We start from the raw sequence: 27038 nt of genomic DNA, 5'->3' as shown, positions 1-27038 counted from the left end.
GTGTGTAAGTATAAACACACACACACACACAGACACCTACATATAACTCTGTGCGTGCATGCATGCCCATATATAAAATCGCTATTGGCAAAGGCATAGATGAGGAGAATCCATTAAAACAACCACTCTGGATCCCTCTTTGTGTATGCTCTTGCTCTCCTTTGTGATGAGGTTTAATTTTTGCATTTGTCTGTCATCCCGATGTGCGCTGGGCAACTAAAGTAGATTTCGTGATACATGTGGCCTGCAAGTCCATTACTGAATCGAGTACAAGAGGATACTAGCTTTGTTAACATGAGTTTGACCCTCCTTTAAACCATGATAAGTGTAAGCTTTAAACAAACAAAAGCAGAATCTCTAGCGGTTATTTACCAAAGAAGAACATTAAGAATGCAGTGTGTTTTACCTAGATGAGGGATGTCTTGGGTTAGGAAAGATAAACTATGAAATGCTTGGCTATCAAAACCCTGTCCATGCTAGTTCTAAACTATTAGCTGTGATCATGTTTGGTAAATGGTTGTGAAGCAGTGCTTGACTAGGATCTTCCAACAGTATTTGCTGGCCTGGCTTGCTTTTGAAGTGTGGGCAAATACATTTAAAAAAAAAATCTTATTAGCCAGAATTGCCATAAATGCTTTTGAAAATGTTACCCATAGCCGAAGTCTCAATTTCAAAAGTGGCATAGGCGTTTAGGCTCCTAAATTCTTGTCTGCATGGCTCCACAGTGCAGATTATAGGGGTGTGAGTTGCAGCAGGTACTAAAATGTTGTGTGTAACTGCCCTGTATAGGCCTTGCTAGTGTGAACTAAAAGGTACCCAGTTTGTGTTAATGAAGTCCTGTTTGAAACACTAGCTGGATCTACACAGGGTACTTACAGCGCACACTAAAGCATTGTGCTGTAATTCTTGCCCATGTAGTCAACGCTGCACGGCTATGTAGACAAGCCCTGTCATAAACATACAGCTAAGGGTAGCATAAAATCCCCCTTTACCCTGTAAAGGGTTAATTCCTCTTTTACCTGTAAAGGGTTATGAAGCTCAGATAACCTGGTTGGCACCCGACCAAAAGGACCAATAAGGGGAGAAGATTTTTTGTTTGTGTCTTTGTTTTGTTCTCTTCGAGTCAGTAAGGAACCAGGGCAGGAAAAATACATCTCCTTAAGCATATCTGAACTAAGCATCTAGTATTGCAGATATAGTAAGTATTAGCAAAAAAATGCATTAGATTATCTTTTGTTTTAACTCGTGAATTTCCCCTGTGCTAAGAGGGAGGTTTATCCCTGCTTTTGTAACTTTAAGGTTTTGACTAGAAGGGAAATCCTGTTTTTGAATCTTTTGTTGTTCTGTAAAGTACTTACCATTCTGATTTTACAGAGGTGATTTTTACTTTTTCTTTCATTATAATAGGTTTTTGTTTTGTGTTGTGTTTTGTTTTTTTAAGAATCTGATTGGGTTTTAGTGTCCTAAAACCCAAGGGTCTGATCTGTTCTCACCTTGTTACCTATCTGGTTGGTAGAGTATTCTCAATTCCCCCCCCCCTGGAAAGGGGGTGAAGGGCTTGGGGGGATATTTTGGGGAAACAGGAACTCCAAGTGGTCCTTTTCCTGAATCTTTGTCTAACTCACTTGGTGGTGGCAGCATACTGTTCAAGGACAAGGTGGAATTTGTGCCTTGGGAAAGTTTTTTAACCTAAGCTGGTAAAAATAAGCTTAGGGGGTCTTTCATGTGGGTCCCCACATCTGTACCCTAGAGTTTAGAGTGGGGAAGGAACCCTGACATGGCCCCAAGTCACCTCTGAAAATAGGACTTAAGCGCTTTTTAAAATTTTGCTCTACATCGGTAGGTAGTGGTACGCAACTGTGTTAGATGCAAACACAAACTATATTATAATTGTAGCTATGATTGAAAACTGTTTTAATCGATTAAGGCTCTAATTTAGAAATTGTCAAAGAGAATGCACACATACAATGATTCTCTTACAAAAGAGCAATGATAGATGATCCTACAGGTAAGGAAAAAGTGTCAGGAGATTTGGTCTGCATTTGAGTTCTCCCACAAACTTGAGTGACTTTGGACAAGTCCTCTAATCTTTTTGTATCTTAGTTTCCTGGTATATGAAATTAAGTTGAGAATACCTCCATAACTAGAGTGTTCAGAGGCTTAATTCATAAATACTGATCTTTGAAATAAGGTGAACAAACTATATAAAATGCAAAATGAATATCTTGGTAAATGTTTTTATTGTTGAGTTGAGGAGAGAGATACTTAGCAGGTATTTAGTTGTATTATCTCATTAAACAGACAATACTAAAACATAAATGAGTTGCAAATTAATTTTATTGATGCTATTTATCTAATTTTGTTTTTCTCTGCACTCGAATGAATCATGACAGATCAATAGTGATCCTTTCGATTAGCAGGACAGAAATCAGAGCTGTTGGCACTCTCAGGAACTCTGCCTGTTTTCTATTGCAGTGTCTTCTCTGTCCTTACTAGTGTATATGTAATGCCGACAGACCCCAGTCATTTTTGTGCAGGATCGAACCGGGGACCTCTGAAGCCTCTACCACATGAACTAAAAGCCACCTGGCTGTTAAGCACGCACACACATGCATACTCCCCTCCCTACCTCTCTCTTCTCTCCCCCTCTCTCCCTCCCTCCTCTTCCCCCCCCCCCCCCCGATGGGACAGAACACCACACCCAGAAGGTGTGTAGGTTACATATACACTGAGAAATTATCAGAATTTCTATTTTTAAAAGAACATATTTTCTTCAAATCCATTATGCTCTAATTTAATGTAGCAATACATGTATGCACGAGACTAGGAAATTTGCTGTTCTTTGAAACACTAATAAATAACTATTAAAAAGAGGTACAGACACAAGTACTGCACACACACCTGTAATTATGCTAGAAGATAGACAGGTAACATAGGCATTACCATACTAGATTAGACTGATTGTCCATCTTGTCAGTATCCTGTCTCTGACAGTAGCCAGCAGCAGCTGTAAGGTTTTTTTTACACCTTCCTTTGAAGCATTAGGCAAATGTTGGGTAACCTGTCTCCCACACTGTTTCCTTCTATTCTTCTATAATTAGAGACTTTCTTAAACTCTGAAGCATGAGGTTAAATACCTATTACAAAATCTGTTGGCATTAGTCACTATAATTCTGGATATTCCTGTTACTCTCATAAATGTCCAATCCATTTCTGAATTTTGCTATGTTTATGGCTTTGACCACATCTTGTGACAATGAGTTGCATGGCTTAATTATGTGTTGTCTTTTATCAAGGTTGAATTTCCCACCTTTGAATTCCACTGAATGTCCCCTTGTTCTTGTGTTCATTCGCTAGATCATTCATTATTTTTATATAGTTTTTTCATGTTCCCTCTTATTCATCTCCTTTCTAAAGGAAGCAGTCTCAATCTTTTGAGTTTTCCCATCCCCTAATAATTTTGATTGGCCCTATTCTGAACCCCCTCTAGTTCTGCAGTATCCTTTTTGAGACAAGTTGACCAGTACTGCACACAGTATTGAAGATGAGGCTGCACCATTGATTTATATAATGATAGAATATTTTCTGTATTATTCTCCATACTGTTATTTTAGCATCCTAACATTTTGTTAGCTCTTTTTGACAACAGCTGCACAATGAGTCAAGATCTTCAATGAGTTATCTACAGTGACATCCAGGTCCCTTTCCTGAGTTGCTAGTTACCTTAAAATTCTCAAATGTGTGAGTAGTTTTTCCCTCCAGTTAGTATTACTTTGCATTTATCAGCATTGAACTTCATTTGGCATCATGTTACCCATTTACCTGCCTTGGTTAGGTCCCTTTTGAAATTGCTCACAGATCCATTGCTCTCTGGTTCTGACTAATTTAAGTAATTTTCTTATCTAAATTTTGCTACCTCACTAGTCACTCTCTTGCCCCCCCCCCCCCCGGTCATTAATACATTTATTAAATACACTAGACCAACCATGGAATTTTGAGGTACCTTGCGGCTAACTTTTTGCCATGGACTGTTTAATCCTGCTCAATCTCCAGTCTCTTAGCCAGTGTTTGAGATATTACGATACTTTGCCTCCTCACCCCATGACTACTTAGTCTTTAGTGGCCTCTGGACAGGGACCTAGTCTAAGGAAATTGTTAACTGGTTCTCCTTTATCCACTACTTTATTGCTTATATTCAAAGAATTCCAATAGATTAGTGATCTGCGAGTTTTCCTTTGCAGACACCATGATGGTAGAGTCTATCACATCATTGTCTTCTGAATTTTTATCCTTCTATTTTTAATTTGCATTTCAACCAGTTTAGCAGGTACAGCTATGAAATGTACAGGGTTGTAATTCTCCAGATCATCCCTTTTTAAAATATAGGTACAATGTTGGAGAATAACAGCTTTCTAGTACAGTAGCTAATTTTAGCATATTTTTGCTAGCATTTCAGTTCATACCTGAGCTCCTTCAGAGCTCTTCTGGGCCTGGTGACTTATTGCTATTTAAAATAATCAATGGTATAGTAAATACTATATACAGATAAATACTCAAAATCCAATCTCCATACATTGAAATCAATGGGGTTTATTCCAATGTAACAGAGACTGGATTTTGACCTTATCTGTGGTGTTCTTTCATATTTAACTTTTTAAAAAAAGTGGGAGGTAGAAAAGCATGTGTCTGGTTCAGCATTGTTAGAAGTGAATACGCACCTAACAATATACATACTCGGTGTAGCAGTATTGTATATTGGTAGGTGCAAAAGCAAATGGCTTCAGGTTTTTAGAAGTTAGATACTTCCATGTTATACACGAGTATAAAATTGTTTAGGCCAGGGGTCGGCAACCTCTGGCATACTGCTCGCCAGGTAAGGACCTTGGTGGGCCGGGCCAGTTTATTTACCTGCTGATGCGGCAGGTTCGGCTGGTTTTAGCCCCCACTGGCCGCGGTTCGCCGTCCCAGGCCAATAGGGGCGGCGGGAAGCGGCACGGGCGAGGGACGTGCTGGCCGCGGCTTCCCGCCGCCCCTATTGGCCTGGGACGGCGAACCGTGGCCAGTGGGGGCTGCAATCAGCCGAACCTGCCGCATCAGCAGGTAAATAAACTGGCCTGGCCCGGCCCGCTAGGGTGCTTACCCTGGCGAGCCACGTGCCAGCAGTTGCCGACCCCTGGTTTAGGCTGTGCTGTCCTGTAACAGCACAAATGCACATAGCAATGGGACTTCTTGTCTGAGTATGGAACAAATCTTACTGCCCTGAATCTGTAGTATTGTTCTACCCAGGTAAATCTACAAATTTATTTTGTGAAATTTGTGTACACAAGTAAATAAGTGGAGTAGAATCTCTTTTGGTATAAAAAAGGTTGCTTAAAACAGTATCTTATTTTGAGGATCTGGGCCATTGCTGCATATTAAAAGGGATTTAGGTATTTGAAATCAATGGGAGTTAGGCATCTAAATACTTTTGAGGAGTTGGGCCAATGTAACTTGAATTCTAGAATATCAGGGTTGGAAGGGGCCTCAGGAGGTCATCTAGTCCAACCCCCTGCTCAAAGCAGGACCAATCCCCAGACAGATTTTTGCCCCAGATCCCTAAATGGTCTCAAGGATTGAACTCACAACCCTGGGTTTAGCAGAATCCTCAGGTGTAGCGGATGAGATTACCCCCGCGCCTCAGAATCCACGGTCAGAGGTGGGGTAGTGGTGGCGGCCCCCCCCTAGAACTGCATGCATCTCGGCGTAGAAGCGGCATGTCCGTGGCTCTGACCCGGAGCAACTGTTTGCCTCCTTTGTTTTTTGATAGGCTTGTCTGAGCTCCTTGACTTTCACGCGGCACTGATCTGAGTCCCTATTGTGGCCTCTCTCCATCATGCCCTTGGAGATTTTTTTCAAAAGTTTTGGCATTTCGTCTTTTTGAACGAAGTTCTGCTAGCACTGAATCCTCTCCCCATATAGTGGTCAGATCCAGTACCTCCCGTATGGTCCATGCTGGTGCTCTTTTTTGATTATTGGCCTGCATGGTCACCTGTGCTCTCCACGCTGGGCAAACAGGAAATAAAATTCAAATGTTCGTGGGGCTTTTCCTGTCTACCTGGCCAGTGCAACCGAGTTCAGATTGCTGTCAAGTGCGGTCACAATGGTGCACTGTGGGATAGCTCCCGGAGGCCAATACCATCGAATTGCGGCCACACTAACCCTAATTCGAAATGACAATATCGATTTTTGGCACTACTCCGCTAGTCGGGGTGGAGTACAGAAATCGATTTTAAGAGCCCTTTATTTCGAAATAAATAGCTTCGTTGTGTGGACGGGTGCAGAGTTAATTCGATTTAACGCTGCTAAATCCGAATTCAAGTCATAGTGTAGACCAGGCTTAAGAATTAGCTACCTTCCAAATGTAACCAAAAGGGGGTGGGGGAAATGTATCTTTCAATCCATCATCTGTAAGGCAGAGCTGCTACTTGAAACAAAACACACTGACACAATACAAAGATTCTTTTACCAGAGACGTTCTAAAAATATATTTCCAGACGCTTTTGTGTTGCACCACTGACAACTATTCTTTGATCTCTGTTAAACTCGCTATTAAAGTGAGAGAGACAACATGGCATATTGAAGCATAAGCAAGGTGTAGCTAACATGAGACAAAGCTACTAATGTAGTACTTGGTTTTGTATTAAATACCAGTTGTTTTCACACTAGAAATGAATAATAACTATGAAAATGATTTATGTCTGTTCCTGAACAAAACAGCCCTTTCAGAATCTATTTACTGTAGTTGTAGAATAGACCTAATTCTGCTACTCACTAATTTCAAAGCATATTATGAGAGAGTTTATGGCAGGAAAATAGTGGTGGAGGAAGAATCCACAGTAGTAGTATCAAATATTCTCCCATGCTGTAAATTAAAGATAATTGTGGTACTGTTACTGAATCATAAAGTACATATATATTTACTGAAGACATTGTGGTAAATTATGAGATTATCAAAACTGAATTATTTTCTTCTTTCTATGGTTGTTTAAGGGAAAACACATATTTAAATTGAGAAAGAGAGGCGATACAAGAGGAAGCTACAAATATTGGAGTTTTAGTCCTGGTTCTGATGCTCTTGATGCGGATAAGAAATTAATTTCTTTGGGCCCAGTCTTTTGCGGTGTTCATAGTTCGGTGATGAGCCCAATATAAAAACCTAGATAGAGATGCTTGGCACATTCAACTTCCACTGAAGTTGCTACATAAGTAGTACTTGCCGCAAGAGGTAGTTGGAGAGATTTTGTCAGAATATGCAGTTACATCAAAATCAAAACCTTGTGTGAAATCAGGTCGGTTTCACTGGAACTTTGTTTTGGAAGGTGGGGAGGGAATAGAGAAAATGTTCCAACAGCCTATATTGTCATTTTTGGAATGAAATGTTTTTATTATTTTGAAATGACTTTCATTTAATTTTTTTTGTATTATGCAAAGTTCAAAATAAAAATGAAACATTTCAGCATTGTCAAAATGGAACAGTTTGCTCCACCTAAATGATTTTTCCCTCTGAATTTTCCTTTGCAGAGAATTTAGAAATTTTAGTTTTGTTCCAATTTGGAATTAAGGAAAATTTTGAAATCTTAAATTCTTCATGAAATGAAATTTCCATTCACCACACAGCTCTACCCAGCTCTGTGCAGGATTGAGAGTCTATACTCCTCTATAAAATAGGGACAATACCTGCCTACCTACTAGTACAGTTAGCTTTACATTAATAAAGTGCTTTAAAGGTTAAAAGCGCTGCCAGTGGCAAATACTTCATTTTTGCTATAACTTATTCTTAATAGATATGAGGGTTGACACTAGGTACATTTTCTGAGAACAATAATCATTTGAACGTGGTAATTTCTACTGATTTCTGAATATCTACCATTTAACTCTGACCACTAATAAACAGTAAAATTACCTGTGAGAATAAGATATGGCCCAAAATGATCTGAAGTCCCTAGTACTCTGGGTTTTTTAAGTTTAATAGCAAAGGGTATAACTTCATTTTAGGCCCTTAGGGAAGATTTTATTTATTTATTTATTTATTGTACTAATGGGTGGATTTCAAAATGTTGGAGTTGAATTTCTTTCAGACGGAAATCAGTGGAGTTGCTGCCACTTACACCAGCCCTGAATCCATTTCTTAGGGTTGGCTATCCATATAGGCCCAATACTTTGAGGATCTGGGTCATAAAACCATAAACCACTCAATGGCAGTAATAGTTTAAAAAACATCTTATGAAAAGGAATATACTGTGTGCTGCCATGGAAGCTTGGAATTTTACACTCCATGCTTATAAATATCTCAAGTTGAAATGTGAATTATATTGACAGTCCCTTTAAAAATGACTTTAATTTGATTCATATCATACATCGAATTACTAAACACAAAAAGATTCTTGAATGTAATGTTACTTAACCATTACCATAATATCCTAGTTTATACAAAGGTTCTTGAGGTCTGTTTTACTTCTCACTATAACATGCTTTGATATTTTTAAAGGATGCTATAAAATAAATGGTATTTGTGAGTAAGTGTATGTATAGAGGTAGTCTTATCTTGATTCACATGGATTTATGCACCTATTTCCTTGCGTGTTCTGTGTTGTATGTGATAGCTCTTAATGTCAGAGGGATGTGGTGAATTGGGGCACTACAAGATACAAAGTATGTGATAGTAAAAAGTAATTAATAGTTTTGACATTTAAAATCAGCTACTTCACTGTCTGGCTTTCTTCCTTCCAGATTAAAATGATTAACAGTCTGGATATGTAACTCTACTGTTAGGGTTCCTGCTGTGCCTGAAATGAGTGGGGACTCTCCTGCTGGTTTGTTACACTACATTATCAAGTCTTCCTTGTTTTAGCTGGAAGAATCATTTTGAGGGCTTGGAAACCAGCACGATTGACATCCTATGAAACAAGAGACTGAAATGTAACCAGTTGAAAAGTTTTTTAATAACTAAAAACCCTAAAATCTTTCTCTGTGAAAGATTCAGCACAGTACTGCTGATTCCTATACTTTTTTCATTACAAATTTAATAATATTTAGCCTTTCCCTCAGTACTACTGTTCGAGTTAACTGGAAATTTTACTCGGGTGTCCCAAATGATGCAGTTTGCCTTTGGAACAAAGTGCCTGCTGCTCAGATTCCTCTGCCTACATGAGAGACTATCTCATTCCCTTTGTGACTGCCTCAAATTACCTGTGATGAGTCAACATACTTGAGCTGGAGTCCTGTGCTTTAGAAATGTGGGGGACTATTGGCAAATGGTTCTTCATGAGACTTTTAATGCAGGCGTTTTGGATAGGAGGAAGGAGGTGAGGGTTGATACTTGTGGGGAGGGTTGGCATTATTTCATTTTCATTTTTGGTTGGATAATACTGGTTTTATGGGTGGGGAATAGCTGGTTGGTGGTATGGTGTTCTTAAGACCTGTATTGCATTTTAAGTATTTGTGAGAGGCACTTAAAGATCTGGATAGATGCTTTTTATGTTGTGTATGAAATGGAAAATAAATAAAAATACATTAGGGCTGTTTCTGTAGAATGGATGTAATTCGATTACTTGCTACTAGAGCAATGTATAAAACATTCAGTTGGTGACTACTTGGAGGATGAAGGGATAATCACTTGCAGTCAGTGTGGATTTACCATGAACAAATACCAAACCAGCTTGATTTCCTTCTTTGATAAGTTAGCTAGTGTGGTGGATAAGGGAAATGTGGTGGACGTAATATATCTGGACTTCAGCAAGGCTTTTGACACAGTCCCACATGCCAGTCTCTGGGAAGGACATGGACTGATCACATTATGGGTAAGGGGGGGGGGCATGACAAAAAGTTTGGGGACCACTGATGTAGGGCTTGAGCATCTACACTCATTTGTAACCCCAGGTTAAGAATTGTTGAACTCTGGTTCCCAACCTGGGACTACAGCATCTACGCTGCTATGCAGGCCCAAGTCCAACCACCCCATCCCAGCTTCCTAGCGTCCTCCAAAAATGTGGCTGCTCTAGCCCTTTGTTTGTGGTGCAACGTGGGAAAACTTGACTTACCACCAGCTTGGCTGCCCAGAATACAAAGAAAGCTGGCCTGTGAGATATGTTTGGCAAACTCCCAGATCACACGTCCAGTGGGGGAAGGGGAGCTGTGTCTATAGTGCAAATCAATAGGACTTCACCCCTGGGTCCTAGACTGACTCAGGCTCGAACCCTCCACCCCATGTAGTCCAAGGACCCTGGGTCCAAACCCTGTGTTAGCACAGTTTGTGTGTAGACAGAAGGGGGATTAGGCTTGAGCCTGAGTTTGAACCTTAGGCTTACATTGCAGTGTAGACATACCCCGGGAGTGCAAGGGCAAAACATGGGGGTCGTGCAAGGGAACTGTATATAGAGGTACTTCCCTTGCCCCGGTCATCCAGCACTACACCCACTTAATCTGGATTTACACCAGTGACTGTTCCTAATTTGGCCCCTAATTCTTTCTTTTATTTGATGGTTTTTTATTTCCCTTATACTCCAAGGTTTTTGCTTTAGGACTAGTCTACACTGGCAACGCTAAAGCACTGCAGCCGCAGCGCATTAAAGTATCTTGTGTGGTCGGCGTGCAGTGCTGGGAGAGAACTCTCCTAGAGCTCTAAAAAAACCACCTCCACAAGGGGCGTAGCTACCAGTGCTGGGCGCACGGCTCCCAGTACTGGTGCACTGTCTACACTGGCATTTTACAGCACTGAAACTTCACACCCCTTAGCAAGAAAGTTGCAGTGCTGTAAATTGCCAGTGTAGACAAGCCCTTAGCTTAGTGCTTGGCTGCTCTGTATCTGTTTTCTTTTTTAAATACACTGTTGTCTCAGGTTTGGCAGTGCTTTGAAAACTGACTGGGATCTGCAGGAGCAAAGCTCCATGATTAAACACATGGGACGGTACTTGCATTAAAGTGGGAGGCTTGGCTGGGACTGCAGTTAACTTGGCTCTCAAAGCTTGATGTACCTTTTGTAAATGGGATAGTTGAAAGGTATGTCCCTGCTTTGGCCTGTTGAGATTTGGGTATGGATTTTTTTTGTTTTTGTTTTTTTTGCTGTCATTTTGCATTTTAACTGAACCAAAGTCCGAAGGTACTGCTGGTGCAGGAGGAATGTAAACAGTGACATGTAAGAGCTTGTTTATTGGGTTTTTATGAAGCTGATAACCTGTGCAAGTATTTTCATTAATGAAAATGTCAGGTTCAATTTGCATAACTCATGTGTGAGCGAGTGGTAAACGAGGCTTTGTACAGATATTGCTGAGGAGACAAAAGGGATGGATGTTACACCTGTATACAATAGGTGGGGGTACATATTTGCCCAACATCCTTATAAATGCACCTATTGAACTTGGTAACCTCCTTCCCTCCCCCTAATGTGCAAGATACATCAATGCAAATCCTGCTATTTATTGGAGAGCAAGATTAAATGTAACATTCTTAGCACTGGATTGCAGCTTAGATGGTATGGGAGTTGAGAAATAATAAAACTCCACTGCAAACTACTCATAAATAAGGGGGTGATTCTGTCAGGTAGGTCACTGGTTCCTGGGGCAGGGCTGCAGCAGCTGTCAGCCCCGTGGCTGCTGGAACAGCTGATCGACAGCCAGCCCAGCCCCGAGGCCTCTGGGGCTGCAGCAGCTGCAAGACCCAATAGTGCTTTCTTTGTCCCCAGTCCACCCAGGGTATTTTTAGTAAAGTAAAGGACAGATCATGGGCTTCCATGAACTTGTTTTTTGCCTGCTACTTGTCCCTGACTTTTACTAAAAATGCCCGTGACAGAATCATAGCCTTACTACACCACCTGAAATCATTGGCCTGAAAATACAAATTCTGCAGTGATAAATTTCCTTATTTCAATGGACATTCTTTCTGAAAAAGGTGTGTGTGTGTGTGTGTGTGTGTGTGTGTGTGTGTGTGAAGAGTCATTTTTATAATTACACATTATGCTAATTTATGCCAAGTGCCAGCCTCTGCCTAGTTTGTTCATTTCTCCTCCAATCGCGCGTGTGTGTGTGTGTGTGTGCGCGCGCGCGTACGAGCGCTCCATGCTGCCCTTACTCCTGGAACGCCTTGGTAGAGTTAGCGTGTTGGCCTTACTAACGTCTCCTCATTCAGATGTCTCCACAAGATGCACTAGTATTGTGAGCCATACAAGAAACTGGCCAACAAAAGACTCTCTAACATTTTAATTTATACTTATGTACTCACATAACTCCATGAAAAGATTACCAGAATAACAAATGTCTGTGGAGAAAAAGCTAGAATTATGTCTGAAATTAGATTGTTTACAATCTTTGGTCATGTCTTGTCCTCTGTACCTTTTTTTTAGGCACTGTAATTATTAATAACTTAGTGATTCTGCATAATATAGTGTAGCACCTTCCAGATAAAAATAAATACAATAAAATAAATATGTATTGCAGTTCAGGTATGGGTTGCCAACCCTCCGGCATTGCCAGATTAATCTTTTTAATTAAAGATTGTCATGTGATGAAACCTCCAGGAATATGTCCAACCAAAATTGGCAACTCTAATTCAGATTAATGATGTGAGTCACTGTGTCATGACTCAGGAGACCTAGGTTCCAGTTGGAAGAGAGTCTATCGTGTCTCTTAGGTAACAAATTTTAAAAGAGAAACAAACATGGTATGCAGCAATTTTCCGAATGACTAGTGTACTATTAGCTGTTCTGGAGAAGCAGGAGGCTGCTGTGTACTTGAGGAACACTGCTGCTGTCAGTCAGGGAAGGGCAAGACTGATATTGAGCTCCTTATGCAAGATCGCAAAAGATGCAACTGTAAGCACAATCCAGGCACAATCCACTCACCTTTCATAGGGCTAGCCAAGCAGGGGGATAGAAATAGTGGATTAAATTTGCCTGGCCAATTTAAAATCATATAAAATATGAAAAGCATGGAAATTCTTTGGGTTTTTTTCCTTCATATTTAAAGAGAATTCTTATTGCAAAAATTATGTTGGACTATGAATTTAAAAGGTCCATCTATATTTTAGGAATCATAAAAGGAAGAGGCAAGAGGAGAAAATCTATATTTTGTATTTTTGTTTCTATATTGTAAGGTAATTGCCTTTTTCCAGAGCCTATTTGGTTTGTGGTTACTCAAGATTCAAACTAGGTTTTGTTTTTTAAAGCAAGTCAATCTCACCTAAAGTGGTTTCTGGTAACTTTGAAGGTATAGGGTTAAATTTTCCACCTAGTCTTAACTGGTTCTTCAGTTTTATACTTTCACTTTTGGCTGAAGTTATTTCACTTATGTCTAAATGTGTTTATTGATAGACCATGGTAATACCCAAGCTGTGCTGAGCACTTTCCAAATACACCTCTACCTCAATATAACACAACCCGATATAACACAAATTCGGATATAACAGGGTAAAGCAGTGCTCTGGGGGGCGGAGTTGCGCACTCCGGTGGATCAAAGCAAGTTCAATATAATGCGGTTTCACCTATAACGCGGCAAGATTTTTTTTGGCTCCCGAGGACAGCGTTATATCAGGGTAGAGGTGTACTGAGGAAGACCCATTCCCTGCCCCAAAGAGTGTTCAATCCTAAAAACACAGACAGATGAAGGCTGGGGAAGAGATGTAGTACACAAGCCAAGAAGGCAGGTGATTATAGTCACATGCCTATTAGTTAAAAGTTTGGAGGCTGCTTTTTTAAAATTTAAAACACAACATTTCCTTACCCCTAAATCTTTTTAATCAATTCAGTCTTCTCCTCTTTCTGCCATACCAGTTCTCAGTTTCAAAGTCTTTAACCTCTTGACTGGAAGGGAAACAGGCACAGAGCAAGTTCTGGTGTGGGTTGGGGCTCTGCCTGAGGGGTGTTTGTGCTGGCTGGAGCCACATTAGTCCAGGGCTCCCTCACCCCTGCCTCCCAGTAGAGGGACATGGAGTATAGGCCTATTCCTGCAGTATTTACTCAGGTAGAAACTCTCATTGTTAACTCATGTGGGGGTTTTGCTTGCAAGATTAGACCTAATATATATGCTAAGTATTACTTGGTTATTTCACATGTTTCTAAGTTGATGGAATATTGTTTAAAGATAACCTGCAAAGCAATAGAACAACTTTGTGAACTGACAAATATAAAGCCATTTTCAGGCTTTGGATAGGTGTCGGAAAAGCCTAATGCAGCAGTTCTCAAACTTCATTGCACCGTGACCCTCTCTGACAACAAAAATTACTATTTGCCCCAGGAGGGGGTAATGAGCCTGAGTCCACACATGCAGGGGGGCTGATGTCCAAGCCCCATTGCCCCAGGTGGGCGAGCTGGCCAAAGCTGAAACCCAAGGGCTTTAGCCCTGGGCAGGGGGCCTGTAACCTGAGCCCAGCTGCCCAGGACTGAAGATCTTGGGCTTCAGCTTTGGCCCCAGGTGGTGGAGCTTGAGCTTTGGCCCTGGGCCCCAGCAAGTCTAAGGCCAGCCTTGGCCACCCCATTAAAATGAGATTGTGACCCACTTTGGGGTCCCGACCCACAGTTTGAGAAGTGCTGGCCTGAAGTGTCTCTGTTATATGGTATAAAGCTCTAATGCCTTTTGTTTTTTGTATATCAGACTTCTTAAATTTATAAGAACCCTCTCTGCAGTGAGAACAGCTACTTTTAACAGCTGGTGACCAACTATTAAGGCCAAGAATAGTTATTTCAGTGATAAATATTGGCTTTCACAGCATGTGTAGAAGGCAAAAGAAGTCTCTTCCTCTCAGACCACTCTCACAGGAGGAAGCCAGAATACAGACCCAGCCCCCTGGTGAGTTATGGTGTGTGGCTGATCAACACAACTGTGTTCCTCAGCCCCAAAAGGGGATAAAGCAGCGTGTTGCTGTAGCCTGTTCCAGAGGAGTGTGCTGTGCTTTCTCATGGAGACTTCACTTTTGTTCTTCCTTAATGTAAAATGAAGTTATTTTAGAGTCGGGTCCATGCTTTGTGCTAATGAGCCACTTGATTATCTTCAGAAAACTTAAAATCTCATCTGGAAACCCTGAGTCTCAAAATCTCAGCATATTATGAATTTTTCATTTTATAGCTTTTTGGCTGCTCATGTCACACCTCAATGTGACATTTTGAAAAGTTCAAAATTTTAGAAGTAATATTTAATTAAATTTTATATTTGATTTTCAATAAATATTCACGTGGAGAACTGTTCCATTGATACTTCCTTATTATGTATTGATTTTGGAGGTGGTGTCCGTCCCCCCCGCACTTTGTTTATTATGAATGTCTTTTGGCAAAAGGACAAAGCATATTCTACAATATTGCATAAATTAGATCTTCTGAAAGCCAAATCGCTTCTGCACCAACTGTACTTGCTGTACCTTAGCAACGAAGAGCAAAATCTGTTGCCACACGAGGACAGATTGGAATTCAGGACAATGCTCTTTGTATCCTAGGTACAATTATGCAACAGTAACATTTCTTTTGTTACAAACTGCACATATCTATATATAAGCTTCTTGTTTTGACAGACACCGTAGCAAATATTCAGGTTTAAACATGGCTATAGTGATATCTAATAATGTATAGCAATTATTTCCTCTTCCCTCCCCCCACTCCGCGTGGCATTCGGAATAAATGAACATTTTATCATTCAGAAATTACTACCTTTTAATGTTCCCTGTTAAAGAGAGTGTGTCATGAAGATACAACTTCATTTTAAAATTCCACCTACAGCCCTGCGGTGAAATGGAAATTCTCTAATTATTTTGGCTACTTGCTATGGATTTTTCTTTTTGGCCAATTATTCACAACTCTAGCAAACTATATTAATTAAAACCACAACTGGCTGATAATTTTATTAGTTTTTAGCATTATAATGGCATTAACAGTTTTATGATTTGCTATGAGAGAGGCAAATCAGACTGGAATATAAAAAATCAAAGTAATTATTCTTCACAGGAGAATAGGTATTCTCGTTTTGATTTGATTTTTGTGTGTGTGGGAAGGGAGGACAGAGGGAATACCTATTTTCTAGAAGGGACCGAGGGAAAGTAAGTAAATAATCCTCCTGGATTGTGGTGTGTGTAGTGTGTGTTTTTTTTTTTTTTTTTTTTTAAAGTTGACAATATTATGGTTGAGTGTGACTGGGGGGGGGGAAATAGCTCTAATACATATTTGAATTTGGAAGTGAATTTTGGTTCAGCCATATTTGTGACTCTCTTTTGTTTGTTATCCATGAATGTCTGAACACTAGAGCATGAATATCTGTGAAAGTGAATTTTTAAGAATGAATGCTCAAATGTTTGCTGAAAGTGAATCTTGAATTTATTCCCTTGCAATAACACTAGCAATTTCTGTTTGGATAGTTGCTTCGGCTTATGTTGGACTCTGACCTCCTGGTAACCGGACCCTGCTTGCCTGACTCCTGGTTTGCCCTCTGGCCTGTCATGGACTCACTCTGTTACCAGATTTGCCCGACTCCCACTCTGACCGCTAGGTCTGACTGCTCACAACCTGGTCATGACAGCCAGTCTGCCAGAGGACTGCCAGAGCTTCCCTGTTGCTGGGAAAGGCTCCAGCATCTCCTTGTGGTGGGGAAAGGGTCTGGCGGGGAGAGGCAGTGGGGAAAGACTCTAGTAGCTCCCCCCTGCCAGAGACTTTCACTCTTGCATGTAGCTACACACCAGTGTGGACACAGCATGCTGTTCACTGTGGCATTTAATTGCACATGTAGTTCCTCTATCCTACATGCTGCTGCCAGTGTAAACAAGGCTTTAGTGTCTCCTGCTGAAGCTGTTCCGCTTTTCATAAATAAATGGTCATTGGAGCAGGGACTGACCTTGGATCCCCCACATACCAGATGAGTGCCCTAACAACCAGGTTATGGAGTCATTCTCGTTCTATCTGGCCTAATGACAGTAGATAGTCACTTTGAATCTAGCCCTCTAGAAATGCCTGAAAAAAGTCCATTTGGGGTCAAGCAAAACCTATTTATTTGACCCAAAACCTGTGGCTTGATATGTTGAAATTTTTGAGTTTTCTGTTTTGGTTTGACCTGAACAGATTTCCCTCCCACCCCCAAATCTGAAGAGCTCTATGTGGCTCAAAAGCTTGTCTCTCTCACAAAGAGAAGTTGGTCCAATAAAAGAGAGTACCTCACCCACCTTGTCTCGCTAATAAACCAGAAGAGTTATTTTCCCAACTCGGATTACCACCAGTGGAGCTGCTCTGGTGTTAGCCATGGCGGAATAGCTTTCAGTGGGGGAAAAAAGAGCTAGAGTAGACATAGCTAATGTGAACAGACACATGGCTCCTGCCTAGAGATGACGCCAAACTAAAACCCCATGTCTAAATACACACAAATTTTGGTTCAGCTCCAAATTGTGCAGCTCAGTTACATCAAAATATGGAGCAGAATCTGTTAATAGATCTCCAACTTTTCCAGCAGATACGTGAGAATTACCATAGTGGATCAAACCATCATTTTTATCAAGTCTGGTACCCTGCTACCTATGATAGTATAATACTTGCTGATTCAAAGGAAGACGCAAATCCCCTCATAATTCACCTTGGTTGTTGAGCAGTACTGTATACCTGTGGCAGGAGAATTTCTTCCCAACTCCTACAGCAATCTGAGTGCTGAAACAAGATATTCTTACCCTTATCTGCAGTTATACATGTAAAAATAATGGCTCAGACCCTCAGTTGGTGTAAACTGGCATTGCTCCACTGTCTTCAGTGGAGTGATGCTGATTTATACTAGTTGAGAATCTGGCTCATTTTTATTAGTCATCAAACTAAAAAATCCAGCTTCAGTAAGACTCTCTGATCTCCTCTGGCAGTGAATTCCAGAAGCTGACTACATGCTGCATAAAGAAGTATTTCCTTCTGTTTGTTTAAAATTACTGTCAGGTAATTTAATCAAGTTTTTCCTGTGCTTGTAACACCAGCATGAAAACAAGGGACTTTCCATGTTTCCTGTACCCTTTGTAATCTTAAAATACCTCCCTGAAATCCCCTCTATTTATTCTCCATTTTGGGCTAAATCTTGACTGAATATAACCATATCGTGGTAGTATACAGTATTTCTCAAAAGCTTGCGGAAGAGGTGGTGGTTCAGGACTTTAAAAGGGATTTGTTTTCTTTTTGGCAAAAGGTAGGGGACATGTCTGGGTTGACCCTCTTTCTCTCCTGATCCAGTACTGACAACCATATTACTTGTATTTAACTATTGTGTATATTAAAAAACAAGAGACTTTCTCAAAGTAGACTTGCAAAAATGAAACTTATGCTGATCTATATCTATCTATAGATATAGATATAAAACCTACTATAAAAAAGATATTTAGGTTGAAAATTCAAGTACTTGAAAATTAGGAAACACCAGAATTAGGTCTTTAATTGCACAATCTTATACCGTTTTTCCCACAGGACCCCCAATCTAACAGGACAGGCAGCACTTGAAGAACAAGACAGCTTTTAAATACTTTTTATCCTCATGATTCAATGCATGGCCCAACAACCAAAACCTTACTTATGGCACATCATCTAAACTTAGCTTTAAATACAGAATTATGCATTTCCTCTGATGTTTGCTGTGGTGGTCATCACCAGAGTCTGAGTGCTTCACAAACATTAACAGATCTATCTGGTAGGGTAGCTGCGAAGATAAGAATATTGTTATCCCAATTTTACAAAGAGGGAGACTGAGACAAAGACAAAGTGGCTTGCCAGATGTCACACATTCCAAATTAGAACTCTGGACTTTCTGATGCACAACCTTGTGTTCATTCCTTCTGACCTTACTGTCAGAGGTGCTGAGAATCCCATTGACTTCTGTAGCAGTTGTGAATTCTCCACACTTCCAGAAATTGGACCTGAGTTTTCTCACACTGGACACTCAGACAATGAGGAATGCACAATTACTGGCCACCTGCCAAAATTCTGTGGCAGAGCCAGGGAACTCAGTTCTGCTGGGTGGCCTTTTATTGCCTTATTTAAAAGGTCATCTTTGTCTTCAGGCATTCACCTCCTTCTCTGCACACCTTCCAGCTTCTAGATTAAATGAGGCAGCGGTCCTATAGATAACAGCCTTGCTCACTACACAATTAAGACTAATTCCATTAACACTGTCCATCCTGTGCATTGAATGAGGCTGAGGTCTTGTGGGGGGAAAAAATCAAATGAGCATTAGTATTGCTAACTCAGACATTAAAAAATCAGGAGTCAGGCCTCCCCAAAACATGGTATTTAAAAATAAATTAATTGCCTTTTTTTGCTTGCCTTTAAAGGGCATTCAGGTAATATTTTAAAGTTTTTCTCTGTAATCATAAGCACTAGAAATGTCAATGTGTTTGTTTTTTAAATGAAATCTGAGATTCTCATCTAATCGTACGTGATGAGCTCCGGGGATTTAAGAAGGACTCATGATGAAATTGTGAGAATTGGCAACTGTAAAGAAAGAAAGGATATGAAACAAACTTTAGTTAAACAAAGTGCTTAACTGATAACCCATACCACCTTTGTTAGGATTCTCTGAATTTTGATTGCTTAACTAAAGAAAAAGGACTTTAGAGTTAAAATTTACAGTTTTATTAACTATCCTTAGCAACAGCAACTAATAATATAGGAAATGAGAAGGTAAAAATAGTACTGGACTATGAGATTTATTTGGGCATAAGCTTTCGTGGGTAAAAACCTCACTTCTTCAGATGCATAGAGTGAAAGTTACAGATGCAGGCATTATATACTGACACATGGAGAGCAGGGAGTTACTTTGCAAGTGGAGAACCAGTGTTGACAGGACCAATTCAATCAGGGTGGATGTAGTCCACTCCCAATAATGGATGAGGAGGTGTCAAATCCAGGAGAGGAAAAGCTGCTTCTGTAATCAGGGCCGGCTTTAGCAAGAGCGGGGCCCGATTCCTGGGGGCGGGGCTTGCAGCAAGCCCCGCCCCCAGGAATTGAGCCGCGCCGTGTGTGTGGGGAAACCCGTGCCGTGGGAGGGGGGGAAACCCGCGCCGCTGGGGGGGGGGGGGGGGGGACCCGAGCCGCGCCGCTGGGGGGGGGGGGGGAAACCCGCGCCGCGGGGCTGGGCTGGAGCCAAGCCGGGCCAGAGCCCTTCTCCCGCCCCCACCACCCCAGCTTACCTTGTGCTGCTGGCCCGCCCCTGCTTCATCTCAGACTTCCCGCGAATCTCTGATTCGCGGGAAGCAGGGGAGGGGGCGGAGCGTGCAGGGGAGGAGGGGGAAGTGAGCTGGGGGCGGGGTGGAGAGCTGCAGCGCGGGGCCCTCTTGGCGCGGGGCCCAATTCAGCTGAATCGGCTGAATCGGCCTAAAGCCGGCCCTGTCTGTAATGAGCTAGCCACTCCCAGTCCCTATTCAAGCCCAGATTAATGGTGTTAAATTTGCAAATGAATTTTAGTTCTGCTGTTTCTCTTTGCAGTCTGTTTCTGAAGTTTTTTTGTTCAATGATAGTGACTTTTAAATCTGTAATAGAATGACCAGGGAGATTGAAGTGTTCACTTACTGGCTTATGTATGTTACCATTCCTGATGTCCGATTTGTGTCCATTTATTCTTTTGCGGAGGGACTGTCCGGTTTGGCCAATGTACGTGGCAGAGGGGCATTGCTGGCACATGATGGCATTAGTGGATGTGCAGGTGAATGAGCCCTTGATGGTGTGACTGATGTGGTTGGGTCCTCTGATGGTGTCGCCAGAGTAGATATGAGGACAGAGTAGGCAACGAGGTTTGCTACAGGGATTGGTTCCTGGGTTGGTGTTTCTGTGGTGTGGTGTGTAGTTGCTCGTGAGTATTTGCTGGCCTGCCTCCCAAGGTCTGAGAGTGAAGGATCATTTTCCAGGATAGGTTGTTGTAGATCGTGGATAATGCGCTGGAGAGGTTTTAGCTGGGGGCTGTATGTGATGGCCAGTGGTGTTCTGTTATTGTCCTTGTTGGGCCTGTCCTGTAGTAGGTGATTTCTGGGTACCCGTCTTGCTCTGTCAATCTGTTTCCTCACTTCCCCAGGTGGGTATTGTAGTTTTACGAATGCTTGATAAAGGACAGTAAGCTATCTAAACTAATACCTGCCACAGGGGGCTACAGTGTTGACAAAGCTAATTCAGTCAGGGGTGGATGTGGTCCACTCCCAATAGCTGATGAGGAGGTGTCAATACCAAGAGAGGGAAAATTGCTTTTGTAGTGAGCCAGCCACTCCCAGTCCCTATTCAAGCCATGATGTTAACTTGTTCACTTTCAGAGCTGCTTTACGACAGTCTTGTTTCCAAACAAGGACACAAGTTGTAACTTTTGTCACAATCTTTAAAGCACATATGTAAGCATGTATATTTCCTTCTAATTGGGTATCCATTTCAGGAAGTAGTTAATTGACTGATTTGGATCATCACCCAAGAGAGAGTCCTTGTGTTACTTATCACCAGACCTTTGTTCAGCTGCCAGATTTCAGCTCAGTTATTGTTCACACTAGGAGCTGACACTGCAAACATAGGTGGAATGAAAGATGGGCAGGGCAGAGCAGAGCAACAAGCAGTCTTTAGCCCAAGCCTTCTGGCTCAGGCAGACAGCAGCTACAGTCTGAGCTCTAGCCCGCTAAGCAGGGCACAGCGTAAGCAATTGGCAAGTCTTTAGCCTAGCCTCCTGGTTAAGGCAGACAACAATCAGTTTAGGGGCTTGCAGCCTTCTGGCTGGGGCAAGCCACAAACAAGGCACAGGCCATCTGGCCTAGGGTAAGTAGGCCGCCACCCCAGGGTTGGGATTGGTGGCAGGGGGACCCGGTCCCACCCTACTCCACCAGGGCGCAGGGCCAGGGACCTAACAGTGGCGGGGGTCCTGCTGAAATATGCTGACTTGTATTGCGACAGCACAACCTGACTAATGTCTGGTTCCCCTGGGCTACCTCCTCCCACAGTCCATGGTTGTGGCTCCGTAGTCTGCAGGCCCTCAGTCTCTTCGGGGGTAAGTGGCAGACAGCAGTCCCAGCAACTCTTCCCACTTTCTCCTCCATGGACAGCATGCTGCATGGCGAGAGGGTCTTGTCCAGAGTCCTGCAGTGGGCTAGAGACACTTGCCTCCTTTGCTGGCTCTGGACTAACTAACCTAATGGGCCCACCTCTTATACTTCCTGTCCCTCCCTTCTGCTTCCAGCGTAGGAGGCAGGGCTGGCTTGGCTCCACCCACCAGGGAGAGTGCAGTGGTCCCTCCATCTCAGGCTCAGAGGGAGGCCATTCTGCCTCACTATAGTTACATTTCTGATTATTCCTTGTGTTCTTATAAATACACTATTTTGTTTCAGTCCCTTTCGTTTACTGTCGCTTTCAGCACAAGTGTATTATACTACCTTGGTAGCATAAACATGCTTGACTGTAAATATTTGCCTTACTTCTTCATTTTGTCACTAAACTAAAAGAAATCAATATGAACACTTCTTTCCTTAGCAAGAACAGGAGTACTTGTGGCACCTTAGAGACTAACAAATTTATTAGAGCATAAGCTTTCGTGGGCTACAACCCACTTCTTCGGATGGGTTGTAGCCCACGAAAGCTTATGCTCTAATAAATTTGTTAGTCTCTAAGGTGCCACAAGTACTCCTGTTCTTTTTGAGGATACAGACTAACACGGCTGCTACCCTGAAATCTTTCCTTAGCAGGATTGTCCATGAGGTAAATCCTGTCATTAAAGTTTACAATATTCCTCCCTTTTATACATCATTGATTCACTCAGGTTCCCTATTTTCCTACAACTGTATCTGGCAACATAATATCCCAGTGTTTGATATCTGTTTTTAAAATTAATCCACAAACAGGGAGAAAAGGGAAGTATCTTTGGTTTCACCAACAATACACTCTTGTGAAATGCTGCAGAAATTCTGAGTTTCCTCAGACTCTTTGGAAAGTCTGAAGAAACCTTGCCGTTACATTTTAAGGGTTTTTTTTGTTTTTGTTTTATTCTCACACCTTTTAAAAGCCTTGATGTCTGGGCAGTTCTTAAATAGCAATATCTCCTCATTTTGAGGCCCTATTCATTACACAACACTTCTGGCATTTCCTAACTTTCAGGGGTTTGACTTTTGCAACCTACATCATTTTGTCTTTGCAGTGTTTTTCTTTCTTAGTTTTTTGTTTAGGAAAATGGTGGATGGGAGAGATGCACTGCTGGGGCTGTGTGCTGGTTTGAGAGGTAGGGGTATAGCCTGGTCTGGCCCTGCCTTCTCTACTACAGCTGCTTCAACATCAGCTGGGCTGAGTCTCTGCTCCACCTGTTTCCCAGTGTTGTGTGCTGAATTGAGGCACCAAGGCAAGTGTGAGCAGAAGACTTTAGTGTTCAGTTTTTTGCTGTTATTTCTGACTTGTTGACAAAATTAATATGTGCAGCACAAGCTGTACATGGGAAATGGCAATTTTACCTGCATAAAACTCAGCAATATCTGCACAACATTTAATAGGATCAGCAAAATGCATCTCCATCACCCTAAGGGTACCCCCTTGCTTGTTTACAATTGCACCCTGCAAGCATTGGAGGGTGAGAAGTTCTTTTTAAAAAATTGCATTTTTTTTTAATATGGAAACTGTTACATGAGTTAATCGTAGGGGATGCCAACTCTACTTGTAATTGTTTTGATAATGCAGAGATAATTAAACCAATCAAGTGGGCAAAGGCAGATCAGGGGTGGGTTCCAGCCCTGAAAGAGGGTGGTACTGACTGGGAAGGAGTTGTGTCCAAGGCATCTGAAGGGTGCATTGATCTGGTTGTTTATCTCTTTGGGGGCTTCCATTGTTGGAATTTCTTTTTCAGTCAGAAACTGAAAAGACTTTTCTCCGCATCTCACCCCACAATCTCAGCCTGGTCTACACTACAGAGTTAGGTCAATGTTAGGCAGCTTACATCGACCTAACTCTGTAAGCATCCACACTAAAATGTTGCTCCCACCGACATAACTCGCCCATTACACCAACTTAATCACTCCACGAGAGTCGATGTAGTTAGGTCGACATAGTGTCAGCGTAGATACTGTACTGCTTACATCAACAGTTGCTGCCTTTCAGAAGCTGTCCCCAAATGCCCCATATTGACAGTTAAATCGGTGCAAGTGCTCCTGGTGAGAACACGCACTGCTGACGCCAGGAGTGTAGCATGGACATGTAAAACTGATTCAAGTACCGTGGTGGCTGTATGTTGATGTAACTTAGGTCGATTTAATTTTGTAGTGTAGACTTGCTTCAGTGGAACATTATTGTCCTTGTCTTGGGTTGAATTTTCCTTGGAATGAAAGGAATTAGCCATCTTATGTACTCGAATTTACTAGCTAACTGACAAATAATGTTATAGTCACTGTTAACTTGGGAATACAGGGGAAAATATCAACTTATAACCTGGAATATACAGCTACAATAAGTGAGGTTTGTAGCTACTGAATTGATAAATACACAATGAAGGATTTGAGAACAAATCAAGTGAAGCATTACCACATGCTAATAACGTGCATATTAGAGAGAGTAAATAGTGGTGTTATGATCTATTTTTTGGATATGGGGGAAAGGAAAATAGATTTAGCCTCATTTTGTTTGTCTCCATACTGAGCTTCCTTCTGTCACATAAGGAGCATAGAACCGCAGTAACATTTGTAATGTTGTACTGAGCTTTGAAAATGTAAGAAGTGTTATCTAGTTGTTGTTGTAGTTGTATATTGAGTTCTATTAAATATATAAAAAGTTAGGTGTTTCTGAAATGAGTTCAATAATTATTCCACTGTTTTCATGAGACTTTTTAATTAAAATATCTTGTATGCAAATTGGGCCATTCTTGAAGTAAGGAATTAATAATGTTGCCTACAACTTGGACTAACATGAGCAATGCAATACTTATACTGTTCTGCCAGCTCACCTTAATCCTGACCTGCTATTATTCCAGTTTTGGGATTCTTTTAGGCAGTATTTGTATACTGAGCTGAATCGTGTGGTGTTCCACTTATAGGAACACAGAAATTGCCATACTGGATAAGACCAGTAGACCTCTAGTCCAGTATCTTATCTGGCAGTGTCCATAACTAGATGCTCCAGAGTCAGATGTAAGAAACTCACAGCAGGCAGATTTGGAATAATCTGCCCCCTCACATCTGGTCTCTTGATCTCTAGTAGTAGAGTGGGTTAAGCCCTGAAGCATTAAGTTAAATATTCCTTCCAAAATTATTATTACTGTTAACTCTGGATATATTTTATTTCCTATAAACATTCAGTCACTCTTGAATCTTGCTAATTTCTTGGTCTCCATGTCTTCTTGTGGCAATGAGTTCCACAGTTTGTTTATGCATTTCATGAAAAATATTTGCTTTTACCCATTTTGAATTTTCCATCTTTTCAGGCCATTAAATGTCATCTTGGTGTATGGTGGTGGTTTGTTTTGTTTGATTGTTTCCTGAGATAGAGTGGGAACATGTGTTCTCTCTTCTCTATACCATCCATTTGTTTTATATACTTTCATCATATCACTCTTAATCATCCCCTTTCTAAGGCAAGTAATCTCAGTCTTTTCAATCTCTCTTCATGTATGAGTTTCTTGTTGCCCTTCTCTAAACTCTGCAATATCCTCTTTGAGATGGGGTGACCAGTACTGCACACTGTGCTCTAGATGAGGGGACGCTATTGATTTACATAAAGCATTATCTCACTATTCACCATCTCATTCCTCATGCCTCCTGATATCTTGTTGCTTCTCTGACCACAGCTGCACATTGAAGAGGAGGTCTTCATTGAGCTGTCTACAGGGACACCCAGGTTCCTTTACTAGGTGGACAGTCAATTTAGCAATATGAGGAGTTTAAAATTTTCCCTCCAATGTGCATTACTTTGCATATATCAACAATGAACTTCATTTGCCTTCATGTTGTCCTTTCACCTAGGTAGTTTAGGTCTCTTTTGAAGTTCATCACAATCTGCTCTGGTCCTGAATAACCTAAATAATTGTGTATCCTCTGCATTGTGCTACCTCATTGCTCACCTCCCTTTTCAGATCATTTAAAAAATACTGGACCTACTACAGTCTTTATGATGTGAATAAATGTGCACAAAGGACTAGAATGAGGCCACACAGGATACCTCTGGTGATTTATAAATGATTTTAACCCATGTTTCAATAGATAAATGACCTACCTTTCTCTTACTCCTATTTTTGGTTACAGATAATGACTTTATCCATCTATCTTTTACAGAATTTGTCCAGACGAATTTCAAATCCATATCTGGAAAACCCTTCAAGCAAGGTATTTTTAAAACTTCATTTTAATTCCACATGCTGAAAGACTTACACACACACACACACACACACACTTTCTTCCTTGTATGTGTGTGTGTGTATATATATGTGTATATGTATATATATGTGTGTATATATATGTGTATATGTATATACTTGTTTCATTTGCTTAATCTTGGCTTTTGAGTAATTTATGAATATAGCCTGCAGTTAGAGCCATTTGTACAATTTTTGGCTTGTCTACATTATTTATGTTGGTAAAAATTTTCTAAATCTATTTAACTACTGTGGTGTAAACCCAGATGTAGACTTGCATCACACCACTTTTAATCACATTTATACCAGTTTAACTTAATTCAGTACCTTTTTGTGTATTTAAGTGTTCTAACTTTCTGTATCTAGATAAACAAGCAATTTGTCTTTTCATTTTAGATTTATGGAGAGAGTTCTTCATGTGCTGGGAGAGCTCTCAGGAATATTTTTACAGTTCAAGCTTCTGACTTGATTAAAGACAGAGTGTACCTTACAGGAATTTGCAGGTAACAGAGTTAATTTGCTCTAATTAACTTGCATTATTTTTATGCAGGGTGGATAAAAATCAATGATTTAAAAAAAATTGGATTTTTTTGATAAAATGCTTTTTGAGGAACATAAGAACGGCCATACTGGGTCAGACCAAAGGTCCATCAGCCCAGGATCCTGTCTACCGACAGTGGCCAATGCCAGGTGCCCCAGAGGGAGTGAACCTAACAGGTAATGATCGAGTGA

At 41.2% G+C, this 27038-nt stretch overlaps 1 protein-coding gene across 2 annotated transcripts in view; it reads left to right on the top strand.

The window, feature by feature from the left end:
• RAPGEF5 (Rap guanine nucleotide exchange factor 5) overlaps positions 1–27038 on the top strand; it is a 236881-nt gene that overhangs the window by 11668 nt on the left and 198175 nt on the right. For both annotated transcript variants that reach the window (XM_024106678.3, XM_024106672.3), the window contains exons 2-3: positions 26227–26277; positions 26703–26809. In XM_024106678.3, the coding sequence (XP_023962446.2) occupies positions 26227–26277; positions 26703–26809 (158 nt within the window). The remainder of the gene's footprint in view (positions 1–26226; positions 26278–26702; positions 26810–27038) is intronic.

This window comes from Chrysemys picta, chromosome 2 (genome assembly GCF_011386835.1).
Source record: "Chrysemys picta bellii isolate R12L10 chromosome 2, ASM1138683v2, whole genome shotgun sequence".
Taxonomy (NCBI): Eukaryota; Metazoa; Chordata; order Testudines; family Emydidae; genus Chrysemys; species Chrysemys picta.
The sequence above is the reverse complement of the archived record's forward strand: the minus strand, read 5'-3'. Positions and strand labels throughout refer to the sequence as shown.